The sequence below is a fragment of the Syngnathus leptorhynchus genome, chromosome 1 (assembly GCF_054491065.1).
Source record: "Syngnathus leptorhynchus isolate UIUO chromosome 1, UIUO_Slep, whole genome shotgun sequence".
NCBI lineage: Eukaryota > Metazoa > Chordata > Actinopteri > Syngnathiformes > Syngnathidae > Syngnathus > Syngnathus leptorhynchus.
The window spans coordinates 4,353,568-4,371,526 of record NC_141195.1 but is presented as its reverse complement, the minus strand read 5'-3'; the positions used below and the strand labels follow the sequence as shown (position 1 = coordinate 4,371,526).

The window sequence follows — 17,959 nt, the reverse complement described above, 5'->3', positions numbered from 1 at the left end:
TGTTGAAATTGAAGGATGTCGATTTGTTCTAAGCCTCTAAAGTAGAGTTTACAGTATTTTTTTAAGTAAATTGAATCAAGCTTGATCTGGAATTGAGGTCATTCCTGCCAGCCACCAGTTACTGTAAAAAGGCACCCTCTAAAAGTCAAAACGCTTTACGGAATTCTTTTTATGGATGATGATATCTCCAGTTTCCTTAATTCGGTCACTCTGCATTTGTGTGTGAATAAAAGTGCCTCAAAGATATTGTAGTCATAGCTGCCTTGAGGCTCCTTTCTACATTGGACAAATGTATTCACATGTCCCTTACAGTAAGGACAAGCCAGTCCCTTTCAGTGAAGCAAGATACGCTGTTGCGGCTTTGGACATTCAGATAATTAAATCTGTGCCTGGGGCAGCGACAATTGCTTTCAGAACACTGAGGGCAGTAGGTCAAGGTTTAACATTACACTCTGATCGCATCCGGCGGCCTTCTGCATTTGTTACGCCGTGACATTGTTCGTTGTTCCGCAAGCCAACTCCTGCAAAACAATTTTGATATTTTGCTTATACCACAGACTGAGAATATCATACAAAATGTAAAGGGAATTCGGCTGAGAGAAGACACACTAACATAGAAATGCTCCAAACCACGGCCACATCCCCCCCCCCCCCAGAGGATATTTCTGATAATGAAAAAAACGGCAGGAACTAACTGTTGAGGCCAGTTGCCACGGTTACCAAGGCTGAGGCACGTTGACAGACCCAAGGTGACCGACACGGCTGTTGATCACCGTGGAAACAGCAGAGTTATTCAGTTACGCCAAGGCGGTGCTTGTGCACTCGTACATTTCTTTGAAGCAAAAACTTGTTGCTCGTCCTTCCTTTCCTCTCACTCGTTAACACAACATACAGACAACAAAAAAGAGGAATGACGCAAGGGCAACCAGGTCGTTACTGCGTCTAACAGTGAAAGACTGACGTATTTTCTTTTTTACTGCACATGTGAGGTTTTATCACTCTTTGTACTCACGCAATTGGTCAAAGTGTGTCTGCAGGCCATCTGGTCCTGGGACTGAGCACAGCAAACGAGCCTTTTGGAAGGTGCTCCACTTGTTGACCAAACTCCTCTGGCCTCCAATGTCATTCTGCACACAAAAACAAATCACATTCAAATTAAAGATAAGAATATAATGTAAAATATAAATACAATAAATATAAAACAAAATATCTTCCGGACATTTGATAATGCTAGGTGACTTAAAACATTGAAGAAACAGCTACAGGTTTGTGATGGTGACAATTTGACTGTAGAAGAAACTGATGAAATATTCAAATCCAAGCAAATTGGCGGTTGAGCAACAAACATTGCGCAAAATGCAAAAATCATCATGCACACGTAACGATCACCATGAAATAGTCCGAGAGTAAGAGGATGCAGCAGACACAAGAGAAGATGACAAATATAAACAGTCCCAGTGTGCGCGATTATCTACATGATGTGGTTGGAACATCCAAACAAAACTTTCTACAAAAAAAACACACACCTGCGTGGACTCAGGCACATGCACGGCTGAGCACGTATCTAACATGTGCAGGCAAACACTTTAAAATAAACAGGCAGCCTGAGGCCGATAGAAGCATGTAAACAAATACAGGTACTGGCCACAAACATTTCAGCATCCTACCTTGCACACCCGGGCCACTCTGGAGTGGAGCACCTTCCCAGTGGCCCCTTCGGCCTCCTGAGCGCGCTCGGTGAAGAACACGTAGACCTTATCGTCTTCTGGATTATCAGTTTCAGACAGTGGCGCGACCCGCACAAAATGGGCATCTGGTGAGTGAGGGACAGTGGCAAAAACAACAACATTAATCTGTTGCGCAACCTGCTGCTGATTGAGAGTGCAAGAGGGAGAGAAGGAACGATAGAGATTTATCATTTTGTACTGTATCTGTTATCACCAGCAGACAACTGCGAAGCACTGCCTGGCATTCAGCAGATGGCTTAACATAGATTCGATCCCATAAAACATCGACAACGTTATGTACAACGCTTGCTATTTTCATCACAGTTTACTTTACATTGGTGGGACCAATATTACAAAGGCCCATCTGGAGATGAAGCCTTCCCATATAGTAATTGTTTGGATACGCGTATGCAATATCACAGCAGCAATTAAATCTGAAAGTGATGCAATGATGTTATTGTTAAAACGAGAGCTGACCAAAGCCATTTCCAATGTCATTTCATTTGTTCCAGATTTCATTATAATTACTCCCAGTTGATTAAATTAATTCAACCACAGTATTTCAATTTTATTTATAATGGCCCCAATTACATCAGAGGATGTCTTGGGGCACTTTTTATACATGGAGCAAGTCCAGAAACACACTGCTAACCTTTTATGAGACTAGCTCCGTATTTGTTTTGGGACTCATAATTAGACTTGCTCAAGCCCGTCTGCTTCAATGTTTTGTACTTTTTGGTGTGTTATATCAGTCTATTTCCTAACTGAAAAGAAAAATGTGTTTGGATGGAAGTCAGGATACACAAGAGACATACGACATCAACTTTTTGTTTTTGTTCTTACCCTGCAGCCACGTGGAGTCGTACTGCTCGGTGCGGATGACATGCCGGTTACCAAGACTACGGAAGAAGGCAGAGTCTCTGCTCATGAAGTCTGAAGTAATGCCAGCATACAGCTCGCCATCTACACAACGTGGGAGAAACGTGCCAGCTTCCATCCACCAAGATGTTAAATCTCGACTCCAAACCTCACCAAACTTACCGACAACTGCTGATGCTGTTTTCTGAAACGGATCGTACGGACATTTGCCCTTCCCACATTCCGTTTGGCTGTAGGAGAGGGTCTGGTGTCCTGGCTGGGAGGCCAAAACAGAGACATGGATTATTTTTGCATTAAATGTATGAAAGAGTTTTTTCATTCGGAACTGGCTAATCAGTTACACACACACAAACACAAAAACAATTTGGGGTTAATAGGCTAAGTGGAGGGATTTTAAAATGTGTTAAGTCCAGTCTTAAATCAGTCAGCGCCACCAGTTCCTCTAAGTACCACGTCTGAACACCTGCTCTGATCTTGCGTGGCCTTTCATGGGATTATCTGGTCCCTCACACATGCACACAAGCACATACAGCTTTTTTTGACCACACGGTCACACAAGCGGCACGGACTTAAACCTATGCATTCATAATTGCCAATTACATAATTTAGAACTTTTTACCTGATGATAAACATGACAAAATTGACAAATACACTGGTTTACAATTTGATAAGTCTCTTTGACAGAATTGTCACATTTGCAATAATGACATGTTTATTCATATCGCAAAATAATTGTCTACTTTCACCACTGAATCAAATCAAATTGGGTCATTTCACTTTAAAATATACTAAACTATTGCACCCCATTTATCAAGATACATACATATTTTATTGGAGAGATCACGCTGGATATTTACATACGTACTTTAAAAACAGGGCATATTTCTACTTTAGAGAAAGTTGAAACTGGAGAAATAGTGGTCCTTGCATGGCTATAGGGGCAGACACCACACTGCCTGATAGGGATGTGCATGGGGGCCAATGCTGGAAGTTTGAACACACAGACACTACCCCCCCACACACGCACACATACTACAAACATTTGTCCAAAACTATGGATGCTAATGCAGATATAACAACACAGTTTGAGCACAGTTTATGACTTTAACAGTATTTTGTAATGTGTATATTAAAAGAAAAACATTCTTTGGTTTCCATGCATATGGTTGTATTTTGCACAAAACCAAGCTTTTCTACAGTTACGCAGTTGATCCACGTGGTGTAGTTTTCTTGGAATAAATCGATTATCGTCCAATTTTGTATCATAATGCTAGCGCTATCTTGGGCCAAATATTGTCGTGTTATTGTATAAGGTGCTAGTCTGTAATGCCCGCTGCTAATAATAACACAGAAATTAGGAAATTTGAAACGTGACTATGCCTGGTCCAGACAAAATGTGGGTTTGCTGTCATACCTGTTGGAAGATGCTGGTCGCGATAAAAGCACACCTTGGGTTGAAGGCCCCTGTGCCACACACATACAGGTGAGTCTTGTTGAAGGGCTGCAGGACTCGTAGGAAGTTAGCGCACTCCATCTGGATAGAGAAAGTCACGTGATGTTGATCTTTTCCAAACTCTTTGAACTATTGTTATGAAAAATAATCTATTATCATCAAATAGCATGTGTTTCTTTGTTTGACAGTAATGCAAGTTCAGATTTCAACTCACACGAAGGGGGCATTTAAACCCAGTGGGAGCATCACCTGTTTTTAATTCCCAATAGTTGTGTGAATGTTGTTCTTGAGAGTTGGTTTTATTCCTGAATAAATATGAAACTTTTGACAGTTTGAATTACTTACTACATACAGTGGGGGAAAAAATGTACCTGACAGCGAGGAGAAAATAAAAACTATCTCAAGTGACTCCTGCCAAAGATTCATATTTTCCAAGAAGTGTGCACAACAAAGACACAGTAATTTATATGCTGAGGCAGAGCCTATTTGTGTTTGGGTATGCTGATTCACCTCTGGATCCTTTCCAGCCATTAGACATTCTTGGACTCGATCCGGGCTGGCAGGCCAATGCAACTGGGGAGAGTGAGAGAAAGTGAGATTTAACGACTGCTGTCACTGCTCGCTTTACATTTCACTGCTATGGCAGTGGCAGGTGCTTTATGAGGAGGAGAGTCAGCATGAGTGGAACACTAATCGAGACAAAAGAGGTCAGGAGGAGAAGAGACAGGGCTGTTACCGCAGCAACCAGCCTGACTACTAATTAATCTCCTGATTGACTGACTCCACTGGCTAATTTCGCCATTACAATCACTTAGGATTTTCTATTACTTCAAGTATCACGTGAATCGACACACCAAAATTCTCTGAATGTGGCTTGGCACTGTTTGAACACTAAGTGCAAGTCAAAAGGAAAGTTGAGCAGCAATGAGTCTTGTTGAATTATAATATTTCTCATTGTTTGGTGAAGTTGTCAATTTGTGGTGGATATTGGGATTTGCCATTGTGACTGCTGCATGCAATTAAAGCAGCTCCCCTCATTGCTCATTCCGAAACCTTGTTGTGTTGATTCAGATCCATCTTTCGGCAGTCATATGTATCAAACCACCCACGAAAATAGTCCTTTACCAGCTTGCTCCAAGCAGACCAGAAGGAGTTTATCCATGCTTTAATGCTAATTGAATACAAACTCAGAATGCTACTGAAGTCAGCAGACTCAGGTCGATTAGTGGAGCCCAGAAGTCAAACTAATAATGGTGAATCAGCGTTTAGCTGTTATACTGCATGCAAACAGAATAAGCTGTCGACAGAAGTGAAGTCAGCCCCAAGTGCAAATGCTTTTAAATCCAGGTTAATAAAAAAAAGAAAACTACAATTAGTGGTCTTTTAAGGCATGTCATTATCATCACAATCATTTTCGATGTTATTGTTGTTTTGTGTTTGTGGACGCTTGTGTTTGAAATACTGCAAGTAAAGCTGTCTCACCTAGCCTTGCCCAGAAGTTCAAGCTCATTTTTGCCTCATGAAAATTCAAGCATTTGTTGACAGCAATGTCAAGAATTCTTGCACAATGTGGGATGAGTTGATTATGTTCCAGAGTGTATGGCCACGCTGTTGTTATTCAAGGTCAAAAACAAGAATGTAACGAGAACATTTCAAAGAACCTGATAAAGCTGCACATATCGAAGTCAAGACAGAATGTAGTTCTTTGCAACCTGTTTGAAGTTTAACTCATGCATATAATGCTTTTCTTGGACACAGCAGAAGCAAGGGAGGAATTTAATTCTGTCAGCATTCCGACAAAAATGTAACATGAGTATGTTGGCCAGAGCGCCAAAATTTGGTCTACTATATTAATTAGTTCAACTTATCCACACAAATGTTTATATAGTTCAATGTTCATCACAGCATATGATAACTGGTGATAACTGGTGCCATCTATGTATGAAATTCATGAAATGATGTTTGTGGGTTGATAATGTCTGAGGCTATTCAACATTTCAAATGTAATCATTGTAACTGAAAACGCGGCAAGAATTGTGCCAAAGTGATGTCCTGACAAGCGAGGGTGCCGTGAGGAAACGATCTTGGATGCCAAGTAATGGCTCCCTGATGTAGTTGCAGCGCTGCCTGATGGATTAGAGCCGATTAGATTAGAAACCACAGTCCGCCTTATCGCTACGTACCACACACTGGCAGGAACCAGCATGGACCACCGCCAAAGGATTCTCACCATGCAAAAATGTCATTCATTGGAAATGTACCTCATTGTGAGGAAGTGACTGTCAATGACCCGCAGCCTCGACCTGCGGCAGGACATGAGCAAATCTGTTTCTTCTGCTATGTCAAGGACTCTTAGCAACTCTCTCTATATGTAGTAGATAGTATATCTATGTATGTACATATTTATGTATGTACCTGTTTGTATTGTCTTTACTGCGATCTTTTGAATTGTGTAAATGATTATAATGCTGTCTGAACTCAAATTGAAAAGGTAAAATGGCAAACTGTACAGTAGTTACTAGCAGAGCTAAATAAGGGCACTCAGAACTTAAACATTTGTCAGCAGCATAACCAAAGACCAAACATACCAAGGCACCAAATGTATCTGGCATAACTACAACAAACCTGAGCTGATTAGCTCTAACAGTGAGGTATAAGCATTTCGACATTGATAAAATAATGTCTGTGATAGATCTACCAACAGTAAGTGGCAAATTATGTTAAGGTTTCATTGTCATCAAATGTACAATGTGTGATGGTTGTCAGCATAACCTTATTACCGCCTATTATTTTTTTATTATTTGCACATAAGGTCATGGGAATCAGACTTGACTTAGAATAATTGTTATACACACAATAGGAATGTGAAACAGCTTCCCTTGCACATGATGCATATTGTCCAAAACTTAATTAACAAATCAAATCAATTCTGTGTTTATATTGTCGATATCTCTGTGCAGCTTCTCACAAACATTCAAAGTTTAATATTTGAAAATCCTTTTTCATTTCATTTTAATGATAATTCAACATCATATTTCTCTTCATGAGTCGCCTAGTATAAGAAATAAACGTCTTCAGTTTGCTTAAATTGTTGATTAATGGTTTGACTACTTTGTATGATGTGATGAGTGGGCAGATTTTCACATAGTTTGCTGGAAATATCCTTGGAAGAATACATACGTCTCATGTCTAAAACTGTAGATGTTGCATTTTAACACTTAAGCTTGCCAAAACATGTGATTAACCTCACATCATGTGAAAAGAAGGCACTAAATATTACACTGAGTCCTCAAAAGAAGAAAAGACTGCATATGTCAACAGAGAAGATAAACGGTCATGATGAGAATGTGGCAACGCATTGGGGGGGGTCTTACCACCACACGGAAGGGAGGAAAAATACTGCAGACAAGTTGGAACATCTCATAAACAAACTAGAAATATGGCACATGACTTTCTAGCCAGCACAGAGTTGAGTTTTGTCTTGGATGTGACTATCTATCCAGGCACTGGCTGCCTGCCTGCCTGGCAGAGTGGGTGGTTGGTCAGCCAGCAAACTCTTGGTTGTGCGCTGCCTACCTGCCCGCCTGCCTGCTTGCTTGGCTCTCTACCCGCATGCACGTCTCACTGACGCAAGTATTGTTTTTCTGCGACAGTGCAGCGCTGTCTCTGTCCTTGCTGTGACCCTGAACACATCCTAACGGGCTGGCAGAGCCATCATCACGTCTGCATGTTAAAGCTCAACCAAAGAACTATTGACACACGTACAAATGTCAAGAGATTTAAGGCCTCGGTTTGTGTTCATGAGCATTAAATCTGGCTATGAATCTTTGCTAAATTGATTCGATTACAAACATTTGGTGACATGAATATTAGTGCACCCGGGGAGGGACAGAAATGTGATCCTCAGGATCTTGGTCAGGAAAGGGCAGGGCTCACTCAGCACATCCTGCCTCAGGGTGTTGAGACTGGCGTCAAATTGAAGAGTGATATCTATATCTTTTTTCTACACTGTTTGGGAAAAGGCAAAGAAAAACACAATAACTTAAGTGTTTGCTTTTATATTAAAACAAACAAAAAAACAATACATCCGGAATATACAAACATGTTTGCAGATTCTCCTCATTCTACGTTGATGTGAAACAAAGAACGACATCTACACAAAAGGACAGCTCATTTTCTGAAATTATTCTCAAGTTTCTAACACAGCCAGAAAAGTGATTATTCAAAACATTTATAATTTAATTCATCCCAAGATTCATCTTGGGATGAATTAAATTATAAAGTTGTGCTTTACATACCACCTAGTCAGTTATTTACTGACATAGCAACACTTGTTGGACATTGTTTTCTGAGGGGACAATTTTGGCGAGGGTTGTTGTCTGCCTGTGCAAAACAAGGTCCAGAAGAAGAACTTCACTGGACCCAATCAAAGACATTTGGAATGCAGTAAGTAGATGAGAGATTGTAATGCACTCGGGTCCACTATCTCGGGTCCAAGCACACAAAATTTCCAAACAAACGCACGACACAGTCTTGTAGAAATTATTTTTAGAACGAGTCGACGCCGTGACAACTGCAAAGGGGTGTCACAGTTCCTTCCATTTTCACTAAAAATTAATGGCTTTCAGAGGATTTGCTTTGGGAAAAATTGCAAGGATGTATGTTGCATTCACAACCTGTAAATTTAGCAATTTCAAGACATCTGTCATTTGTTAGCTTGAGATTTTAAACAGCCACTCAGCAGATAAAAAACATAAACAAGTGGAAAAGACTACAAACAACTCAGGACAAACTGAGCTCCATCTGGACCCAAAATATCTCAGAGCAGTCAAAATGCATAACTTTGAATAGATAAAGTTGACACCAATTGCCCTTTTTGGCAGAGATTATTCTTTTATCAAACATCAACATTACTTGCACTCAAACATGGCTACGAGCCAAGATGGAGAGATGATAATCTGGAAAATACCAGAATTCCTTCAGTTGATTTTATGAGTACCTGCATGTTGAATGAAGAAACACATTTAATATGGTGGCAAGCAGAGGACAATGAAAAAAATAGTATTAGTCAGAGAGATGTGTTTTACGGTACATATCAATCACCACTACTTCCAAATTCCGACTCACAGGCCTTATTTTCAGGCCCAGTGCTAGTCTAGTACAAGGTGCGGTCTAACTGAGTGCATGGTGCGGTTTTCTTTGTTTTGGTTGTGTTGCTTCCGGCCAATGAAACTGGCTGCTCTCAGTCTCTTTAAATTCCGTGCAAAAGAGTTGCACAATCAACATGACAAAGGCATAAACAAATTTGCAGGAGTCCATGCAGGAGATTGATACGTACCCCTACAAGGAACCCCCAAGAAGATGTTCACTTGCAGGGGACATAAAGTTGGCCGCGGTGAAGTGAGCACTTGAGACTGCCTTCTATCCCCTATCGTGCAATTGTGTGTGACCCCCCCCCCCCACACACACACACACACACACACACAAGAATGAAGATGTGCCAGTCACGCCCAAGCACATGTGGGCTGTAAACCAAAATGTTGCCCAAAAGTCTAAATCTGCTTTGATGTTGGTGTGTGCCTCATCATTCTTTGCAATACAAACACCTACCTTGCGGGGATTCTGTGTAATGTCATCCATGTTGGTCGACAACAGGTTATCTTTCATAGCCACATAAAGGTGCATCCCATCTTCATCGGGCAACAGGGAGTGCAGATCTCCGGCATCCAAGGGCAGCGTCAGCAAGCGCCCATTCTGGATCAGTTCTATTTAGGAATAGGCATTAGCCAGAATTATTACAACGAAGGCAACTGCAGATATTTTGTTGGTATTGTTGAGTCAGTAAGATTCGTTTTAGGCAGAACATAAATAACTGCTAATTCAGACATTCACACATTCTCATTGAAACACTAAGTCTTGACCTTATTCGTGGAATTACAGTACATAATAAATTACACATTCAAATGTTAAGGCTAAAAAAAGATTGAGACACAAGCAAACTATACTGAATAACAAACAAATGGCTAAAGTACAACGTTGTGTATCTTCACGCAGCTGTCATCTGACATGTCAACTATGAGAACTGCGCTGGTGATCAGCGGCTAACCGAGCAAGTGCAGGCAATGCCCATCCATCTGTCTTGTGTTAACATTTCATATTTCAGCTACCAAGTATATTTTTTATGGACTCAAATTTGCACTAAATTGTTAAACTAAGAGCAATAACCCTTTGTATAGACTCCAAATGCCACATAACAGCAAAAGGCAGACAATTCTTATGCAATTACACACATGGTTCTTTTTAACAGTCAGTTTAGATACTTTATACTTTGAGTAATACCTGGAAAAGGTTTCTTCAAGTAAAGTCAAGTGGAGGTCTTTTTTTAATTTGCACAAGACTGCAGTAAAACTCAGTTAAGTTCAGTTTGTATGAAATTGTTTTTGTGTTTTCTTTTTCAACCATTGAAAGTGGTTGTGAAATATCTCGGGTGGTACAGTAATTTAACTGTGGCTCTAGTGTAGACTGTGGCCAATCAACTACAAAAGTGATATTGGATTGGCAAACCACACTGTGTCGCACCACAATGGTCAGACCATTAACTGTAAATCACGAGGTGTCATACGAATTTTATGTGGTAATTTTTTGTGGTAATTAGTAGAGAGCAGTTCTGACTGTGAACCTATATCACTGCATAATCCCATGTGGACCACATGTGGTGGGCAGAATCTGGCTCCTGGGTCTTGAGTTTGACACCATTGCTGTAGTCGATACAGCAACACTACAGCTGACCCCTCCAGAATCCAGATGAAGTGTTACAGATCCAAAATGCATCATGGCAAGTTGAAGTGAACTGGCATACTTGGTGGAAATGTGCTGCTAAGCAGAATTTTAAGTAAGGAATGAAAGAACTGCAAAAAATCCCAATTTCTGTGGTTGTTTTATGAGTTATTCATTTGGGGATCATAATTAGGTTGATGGTTACTTTTGATTCAACTGCTTTTACAATGTAGTGACAGGTAGTTTAAATTATTCTTGTTCACTATGTGCTCAAGAACCTTCGGCTGGAACATCATGCACGTTTTACAAAGGTTCCCTTAATTCAGTCATTATCCATTTCAATGTCTCAACGAGTGTCGCCAAAAATCCTCGTTTCCTATGATTGCGTATAAATGAGGACAAAACTTAAAGCCCCCCCACACACACACACAGACAAGCCGTACCTGTTTGTAGATTGACCCCCTAATGGCAGACAACCAGCAATGAGAAGGATTAAAGATTTATTTCAAAATGCCTCAAGGAAAACAAAAAGAGAGACAGACGTTTGGGCTGCAAATAAGTTTCAAATGTTCTCATTCGGATTTGTCCAAAATGGTAGGACAAGATCCCAACATATGTACATGTGCATGGAATTTGTGACAAATTTGGGAAAATAGAAAATTATTGACCTTTTCTAACTCCCAAATTGTTAAAATGTAACAGATTCTATGTCGATTAGTCCACCATAATTTCTGAACTATAAACCGCACCAGCTAAAATTAGGGGGAAATTATGATTTGTTCATATATAAGCCGCACTGGACTATAACCCGCAGGTATTTGAATGTTTAATTTTCATATATAAGGGATTATACACAAATCATAGAATATCGTAAAAATCATGAGAAATCCATAGATAAAACGCACTGGTAAGAGTTCAAAGCTTGTGCAAAAACGACCACTGATTTCTGCTTATGGTCTAGAAAATACGGTAGTCTAATTGTTATAGGTAAGAGCCAAGTGTGTGCGTGTGTGTAGTGGGGGGTGGGGGGGGGGGGGGTGGCTTAGAAAAAGAAAATAAAAAACATCCAAGTCCACATATTTATGTTTATATTGTTCACATTTATTATTTATGCATTGTCCCAACTATTAATTTACACAACTGTTCCTGTTTTCAAAACATAAACATGAAACTTAGTGAATCGTTAATTGCTGTTTTTGTCTGGTTTCTTGCCAAATGAGTGGCAGTGTCTCACCTGGCGGAATGACAAACTTCTGCAATGCAGTCCAATTAAGCAGCTACATGCTGGGAGCCGGTGTGGTTTGTTTACTTTTCCTAGCTGTGCAGTAATTTTGTCACTCGCAGAAGCAATAATCAGAACCTACAGGAGTCCTCTATTTTTCTGTTGGCCCTTATGTGATTGAACCAAGCTTTGAAAGGGCTATTGTGCTTAATGATTCTATTATATTAGTTGGAAAAAAAGTGTGCTTCCCTTTTTGTCATTTTTGCAAATGTGAGTGAAATTCAAGCGTTCATAGGTCGATGGGGAAAAAAGGGGAGGCAGAGGCACAGCGGAGAGGTAAAAAAAAAAGTGGACAATCTGACATGGTGAAAAGTGACAGCCAGATGAAACCGGTCTGATAGTTGTAAGACCGTTACGAGATGAGAATGCCAAAAGATGACATGGTGATGGACAGTTGAGGGAAAGAGCAACTGCGGAGAGAAAGCAATCCTGATGGAAGAGATAATGAAATAGTGATGGATGGCGGTGAGCTGGGTGGATGGGAATGAGAGATGAGAGGAGGTGATTGTGAAGGAGATGGTAGTGAGGGGCATGATCAGCATGTCAGCATGGAGGGGTATTGAGGGGGAAGCCACACCACATGGCTCAAGCCAAAGACCAACGCTGAGTAATAAAAAGACACAGAGTAATGAGAGAGCACAAAGCGATGCATGGATAGGTGTATTGAAGAGGATAGGGGGAGATGATAAACAAGGCTAATAGGATGATAAATAATGATTGGATGGTTGATGGATGAGGGAAGACAAGGAAGCCAGGGTGAGTGAAGAACATCACAATACCAAATTGAAAAAGATAGAAAGAGTGGGAATGTACATTATTATGAGAGGGAATTGGTATATTAATACTACGGAGAAATGTGGAAAGCCATTTGTAAAAATGCAATGCAAGTGTACTCAGGAGCGTGCTATATGCTTTCACACTAATACCCGTTCAACAAAAGAGAAAAGCTGCAAAAAGCTGAACAGCATATTAACAAACAATCTAAACACTACCACTCACTTCTGCTTGGCAGAGGTGAAAAAAAAAATCTGAGCTATTTCCACATTATTTTTAAACGGTCACTATTGTCCCAGCATGAGAATGTTGCTGGGGAGAACTATCTATTGTGATGGAGCTGTTGAGATGTAATAATCAGCAAAAACAACAGGAAGAAAAGATGTTGGATAAAAAAAAAATCTAAAGAAAAACAAGATAGGTGACGGTTTGCTTCAGCTCAATGGGGAAACTCACCAGGTATTTCTGTAAATAGTCAGAGTGGTAAATAGCTCAGTTTCATGCTGTTTTCTGAGTCGTTAAAAACAGTGGGGGAATAAATAACCTGAATAATGGGATCGAGATTCTTGTTTCGTTCGGATATAGAATCATGGAAATGACAAACATTCAAGGTTACCCAAATAATACTTGGACAAAGATGGATGACAATGTCTATTTACATGCCTATCAGTAATAAGGATTATTTTGAAAACAAAATATTCACAGAGAGAGCGAGAGAGAGAGAAAAAGAAAATGTTTGTCGCAATATTAACCAAAAGATCCACACCCAATATGGCAATATTTCTAATGGTGTATTCCGCACTGCCCCACAGTGTTACTTGGAAAATATTTTAGTGGCATATGCGTAATCCCACAAATTGCGATGAAAACATGACCGCCTTGGAAACACTCACAAGGTATACAGTACCCTTGTCATGGGATTTGATTCTCACCCAAATTGAATATGCTCAAGCGGGCCTACTCAATGAGAGGCGTTTTATAATTGCAGCAAATAAACAGAGGGGGACTATTTGGTCATGTCAGTGAGTCAAAACTTAAAGTCCCAATGATCATTACACACACATCTGGGTGTGGTGAAATTTGTCCTCTGCATTGGACCCATCCCCATGTGATTTTGATCCATCCCCTGGGGGAGAGGGGAGCAGTGAGCAGTAGCGGTGCCGTGCTCGGGAATCATTTGGTGATCTAAGGTTTGAACCCACAACCTTCCAGTCTCAGGGAGGACACTCTACTACTAGGCCACTGAGCTGGAGTCAACCTGTTTCACACCTAAACTTGAACCAGCCTAATAAATTTGAGGACTTCATGACAAAAACATCAAATGTCTATTTTGTAAAGGTTTGGTGGTGCTTTTAGTGGGTTTGTCAGTTGCAGTGTACTTCATTTTTGTTTATTATAACAAGCATACATATCCAAAGTACAGTTTTACATTTCCAGTTGAAGTCATATATGTCTTATGAAAGCCAGTCTCTTCACAGGGGAACCAACCGCACTGGATGTGCATACGCAAGCATCCAGCAAGTCATCTGAATTGCAGTGCGCATGCCACAAGAGCAGCTCGACCTTGCTTTGTTCAGTATAAAAGCTCAGTTTAATTGAACCCGAAACCACCTCTGCAGTGGGAACATCAACAACATCCCAATAGGATCGTGGGGGCCAAACCGAACCAAATCCCACTCACACCATCAGAATCCTAAAAATGCTGTCAATGAGTAGGATTGCAAAAAATGAACTCAATAATACCGTGTGCCGTCATCATTTTCATAAACGGTTCGATTGAGCACGCCAAATTGTCCCTAGGTGTGAGTGCGAGTGCAAATGGTTGTTTGTCTCTGTGTGCCCTGCGATTGGCTGGCAACCGGTTCAGGGTGTCCCCCGCCTACTGTCCGATGACGGCTGGGATAGGCTCCAGCATGCCCGCGACCCCCGTTCGGGACCAAGCGGTTCAGAAAATGGATGGATGGTTTCTCTATTCATGCTGCGCTCACACAATTTCCTTGGTTTTGGCTGTTATTGTTATTTTTTACTCACCACTTTATTTATTACTATTGCGATGTGCTTTATTTATTACGCTCCTCCTTTGTTACTCATGTGTAATGTTCTTTTTTGTGCCATTTCTGTGTGAGCTGCTGGAACCAGAATTTCCTCAGGGAACAATCCCACAGGATGAATAAAGTTGAGTCTAAGTCTAAATTTGCCAAAATTTAATTCTGGTTACCAAGCAGCCAAACAGGAAGTAGTTTTGCAGCATTTGTCACTCTTTGCTTCTAATTTTTAATAATTCTTTGCTCGGTGGAGCAGTGGGTAGCACGTCCGCCTCACAGTTAGGAGGGTGCGGGTTCGATTCCACCTCCGGCCCTCCCTCTGTGGAGTTTGCATGTTCTCCCCGTGTCCGCGTGGGTTTCCTCCCACATCCCAAAAACATGCTTGATAGGCCAATTGAGCACTCCAAATTGTCCCTAGGTGTGAGTGCGAGTGCGAATGGTTGTTCGTCTCTGTGTGCCCTGCGATTGGTTGGCAACCAGTTCAGGGTGTCCCCCGCCTACTGCCCGATGACCGCTGGGATAGGCTCCAGCACGCCCGCGACCCCCGTGGGGACTAAGCGGTTCAGAAAATGGATGGATGGATGGATGGATGGATGGATGGATGGATGCTTCTAATGAGTAGGAGGACAAGATATAACTATTAAGAAATGCAAGTCAGATTACTTCTGATTTCAAATATCCTATTAATGTCGGAGGCTCATTACCAATTAATTAATACTTGAAGATCTTTGAGTGTCACACAAACCAAATCTGTCAGACTGGTTGCAATCCATCTAGCCCTCTTTATCCTAAACAAACAGATTCTTGTCGACAATTTAGCCCAGTCAAATGCCTCCCATCTTGAACTCACCGTCATGAATGGCTTATTCAGAATGAAGACATTCTTTCCTCTACCCTGCAAATACACAAACACATGCGCACGGTTGCACACGCTACTGACTCAGTCGTGAAACCAGCAGCTCCATCAGCCCCACCCTTACTCCTGGGAATGTTGCCGTGGCAACAGCAGCCATGCCGGCATAATTTGCGAGCGGGTGTGAGTGGTTGGTCGAAGGGTGGATCTTGGCCTTGCTGACCCTCCATATCGCTCCCTCTCCAACCACAAGGGATGGAAAAAATGACACCTTCTGAAAATTTGACTAAATATCGCTGATTAAAGGGATGAGGAAATTAATGACCAATTCATCGATAGCTATAGTATTAAATGGAATGGGACAATTTATTTGATTGTTCTGAACATGTCGTTTTGTGTTAATCTGGTTATAAGCACAATAATGATTATTGGAGAAATTAAATCTCGGTGGATATAGCTCTTCTTTCCCAGGTTATTGTCATACTATTCTTTGAGTGGAATTCGGCCTTGGATATTTTGAATTGTGGCGTAAACAACCTACACAGCCATGGTAGCCAAACACGGAAAGGCCTCAGTCAGGTGTCAGAATCCTAAAGAATAATATATAATGTCCACAAGGATAAAGAGCAGTGTGGCAAACTTCCACACAAGTATGCCCACTGAGTCCGGCCTTTCTTATCAGCTTCAAGTTGACAGCAGGGTCAATGAGGGTCATGACCTTTGCTCTGAGCCAATTGCCCTCTGACCCCTGTCACTCTGAATCAAAGTTTGCACATAAAGGAACGGACACACCAAGACATAATCCTAAAGGCCATCGCCTATTAGGACATGCAAGCACACAAAGGCAGACATGCAGAGTGGGAAATGCATGAATGGCCACTTTATATATTTATATTTATATCTTGTTCATGTCCATACGGTATACGCCTCAGTGAGTGTCCACTCGATGTTTATGAGTGTTCATTTCACATTAGGGGTCAACAGTTTTATACATGCTGGACATTAGATTAAAGACTACTGGTCATGGGAACTCAGATGGGCCTCAATGTGATTAGTAAATGTGTGGCGTGTGATACAGCTAAGAGCATTCCTGCACGCGCGCGCGCGCGCACACACACACACACACACAAACACACATGCGCACACACAAGTAGAAGAGGTGTCAAAAAGAGTCGAAAAGTATTTTAAAGATTGAATAATTATTTATACCTATTGTGTTTAATAAAAAATCAATTTTGCACTGACATCACTCAGTGGATTCAGAATCAGCATTATCACTGTGCCCGTTTTTTTGGTGTGTGAAGGGGAGTAGTTGTCCCATCAAAATTAATGTGATTTAAATCATTAATTGTGACATGGTGTTTTTCATTTTAATGGCATTGATTTTAGTTGAAAGAAAACATTGCCTTTCTCTTACGCCTGATAACAATGATTTGCTGGTCAGGGCGTCTAAGTTACTTCGCAATGCTTTATTTATATTGTCTTTCGCAAGCCACATTGTTGTCCTGCAATTTAGATTATGGCTCTAGGTTTTATTGCAATTTCATCAGTGAGCCTTGTAAACAAACACATTTGCATTTGAGCCATGTGGCCTCAAATGACACTTTTGTGTTTATGTTTATCTCCCTTCTTGTCACATCATAGATGTTAGGAAAAAGAACACATTTTCACACGCCAACATTGGACATGACACAATGGTTTCAATGAACGCTCGACACTGTGAGAATGACACCGGGTGACAGGCAGGGCCAGAAAGTCAGTCATACGCACTCTTGCACTATTTCTGTATTCACTACTAACATATTTTTACACTTAAGTGACAGTTAATGGGTGAACAATGTGGCACTTTTCTCATTTGTCATCAGATTTATTGTTTACCGTAACGGTGTTTCAGCATTAATGTGACTTAAACAAGAGTGTTAATGGCAACACTGCTTGAACAATTAGACAAAAAAATCCATGCTCGGGCTAAATAAGGATAAACATAATTTAAGCAACCATAGCAACAGTAAATGGGGAAGTTATTTGTAAAATCTGTGGGAAGCGACTAACGAGGCCTGTGTTTATACAGCAAATTATTGTCCATAACAAGCAGGCATGACATTAAAGATGTCAGCACATGCTGTGTACCTTAAGAAACCATCTGCACTTGTCCTGTGGTCTTTCTTT

At 40.9% G+C, this 17,959-nt stretch overlaps 1 protein-coding gene across 2 annotated transcripts in view; it reads right to left on the bottom strand.

The window, feature by feature from the left end:
- sema3h (sema domain, immunoglobulin domain (Ig), short basic domain, secreted, (semaphorin) 3H) overlaps positions 1–17,959 on the bottom strand; it is a 43,738-nt gene that overhangs the window by 17,293 nt on the left and 8,486 nt on the right. For both annotated transcript variants that reach the window (XM_085918492.1, XM_085918499.1), the window contains exons 2-8: positions 9,670–9,824; positions 4,570–4,632; positions 4,021–4,140; positions 2,769–2,862; positions 2,571–2,690; positions 1,668–1,813; positions 1,013–1,127 (exon numbers count right to left, since the gene is read on the bottom strand). In XM_085918492.1, coding sequence (XP_085774618.1) covers positions 1,013–1,127; positions 1,668–1,813; positions 2,571–2,690; positions 2,769–2,862; positions 4,021–4,140; positions 4,570–4,632; positions 9,670–9,824 — 813 coding nt within the window. The remainder of the gene's footprint in view (positions 1–1,012; positions 1,128–1,667; positions 1,814–2,570; positions 2,691–2,768; positions 2,863–4,020; positions 4,141–4,569; positions 4,633–9,669; positions 9,825–17,959) is intronic.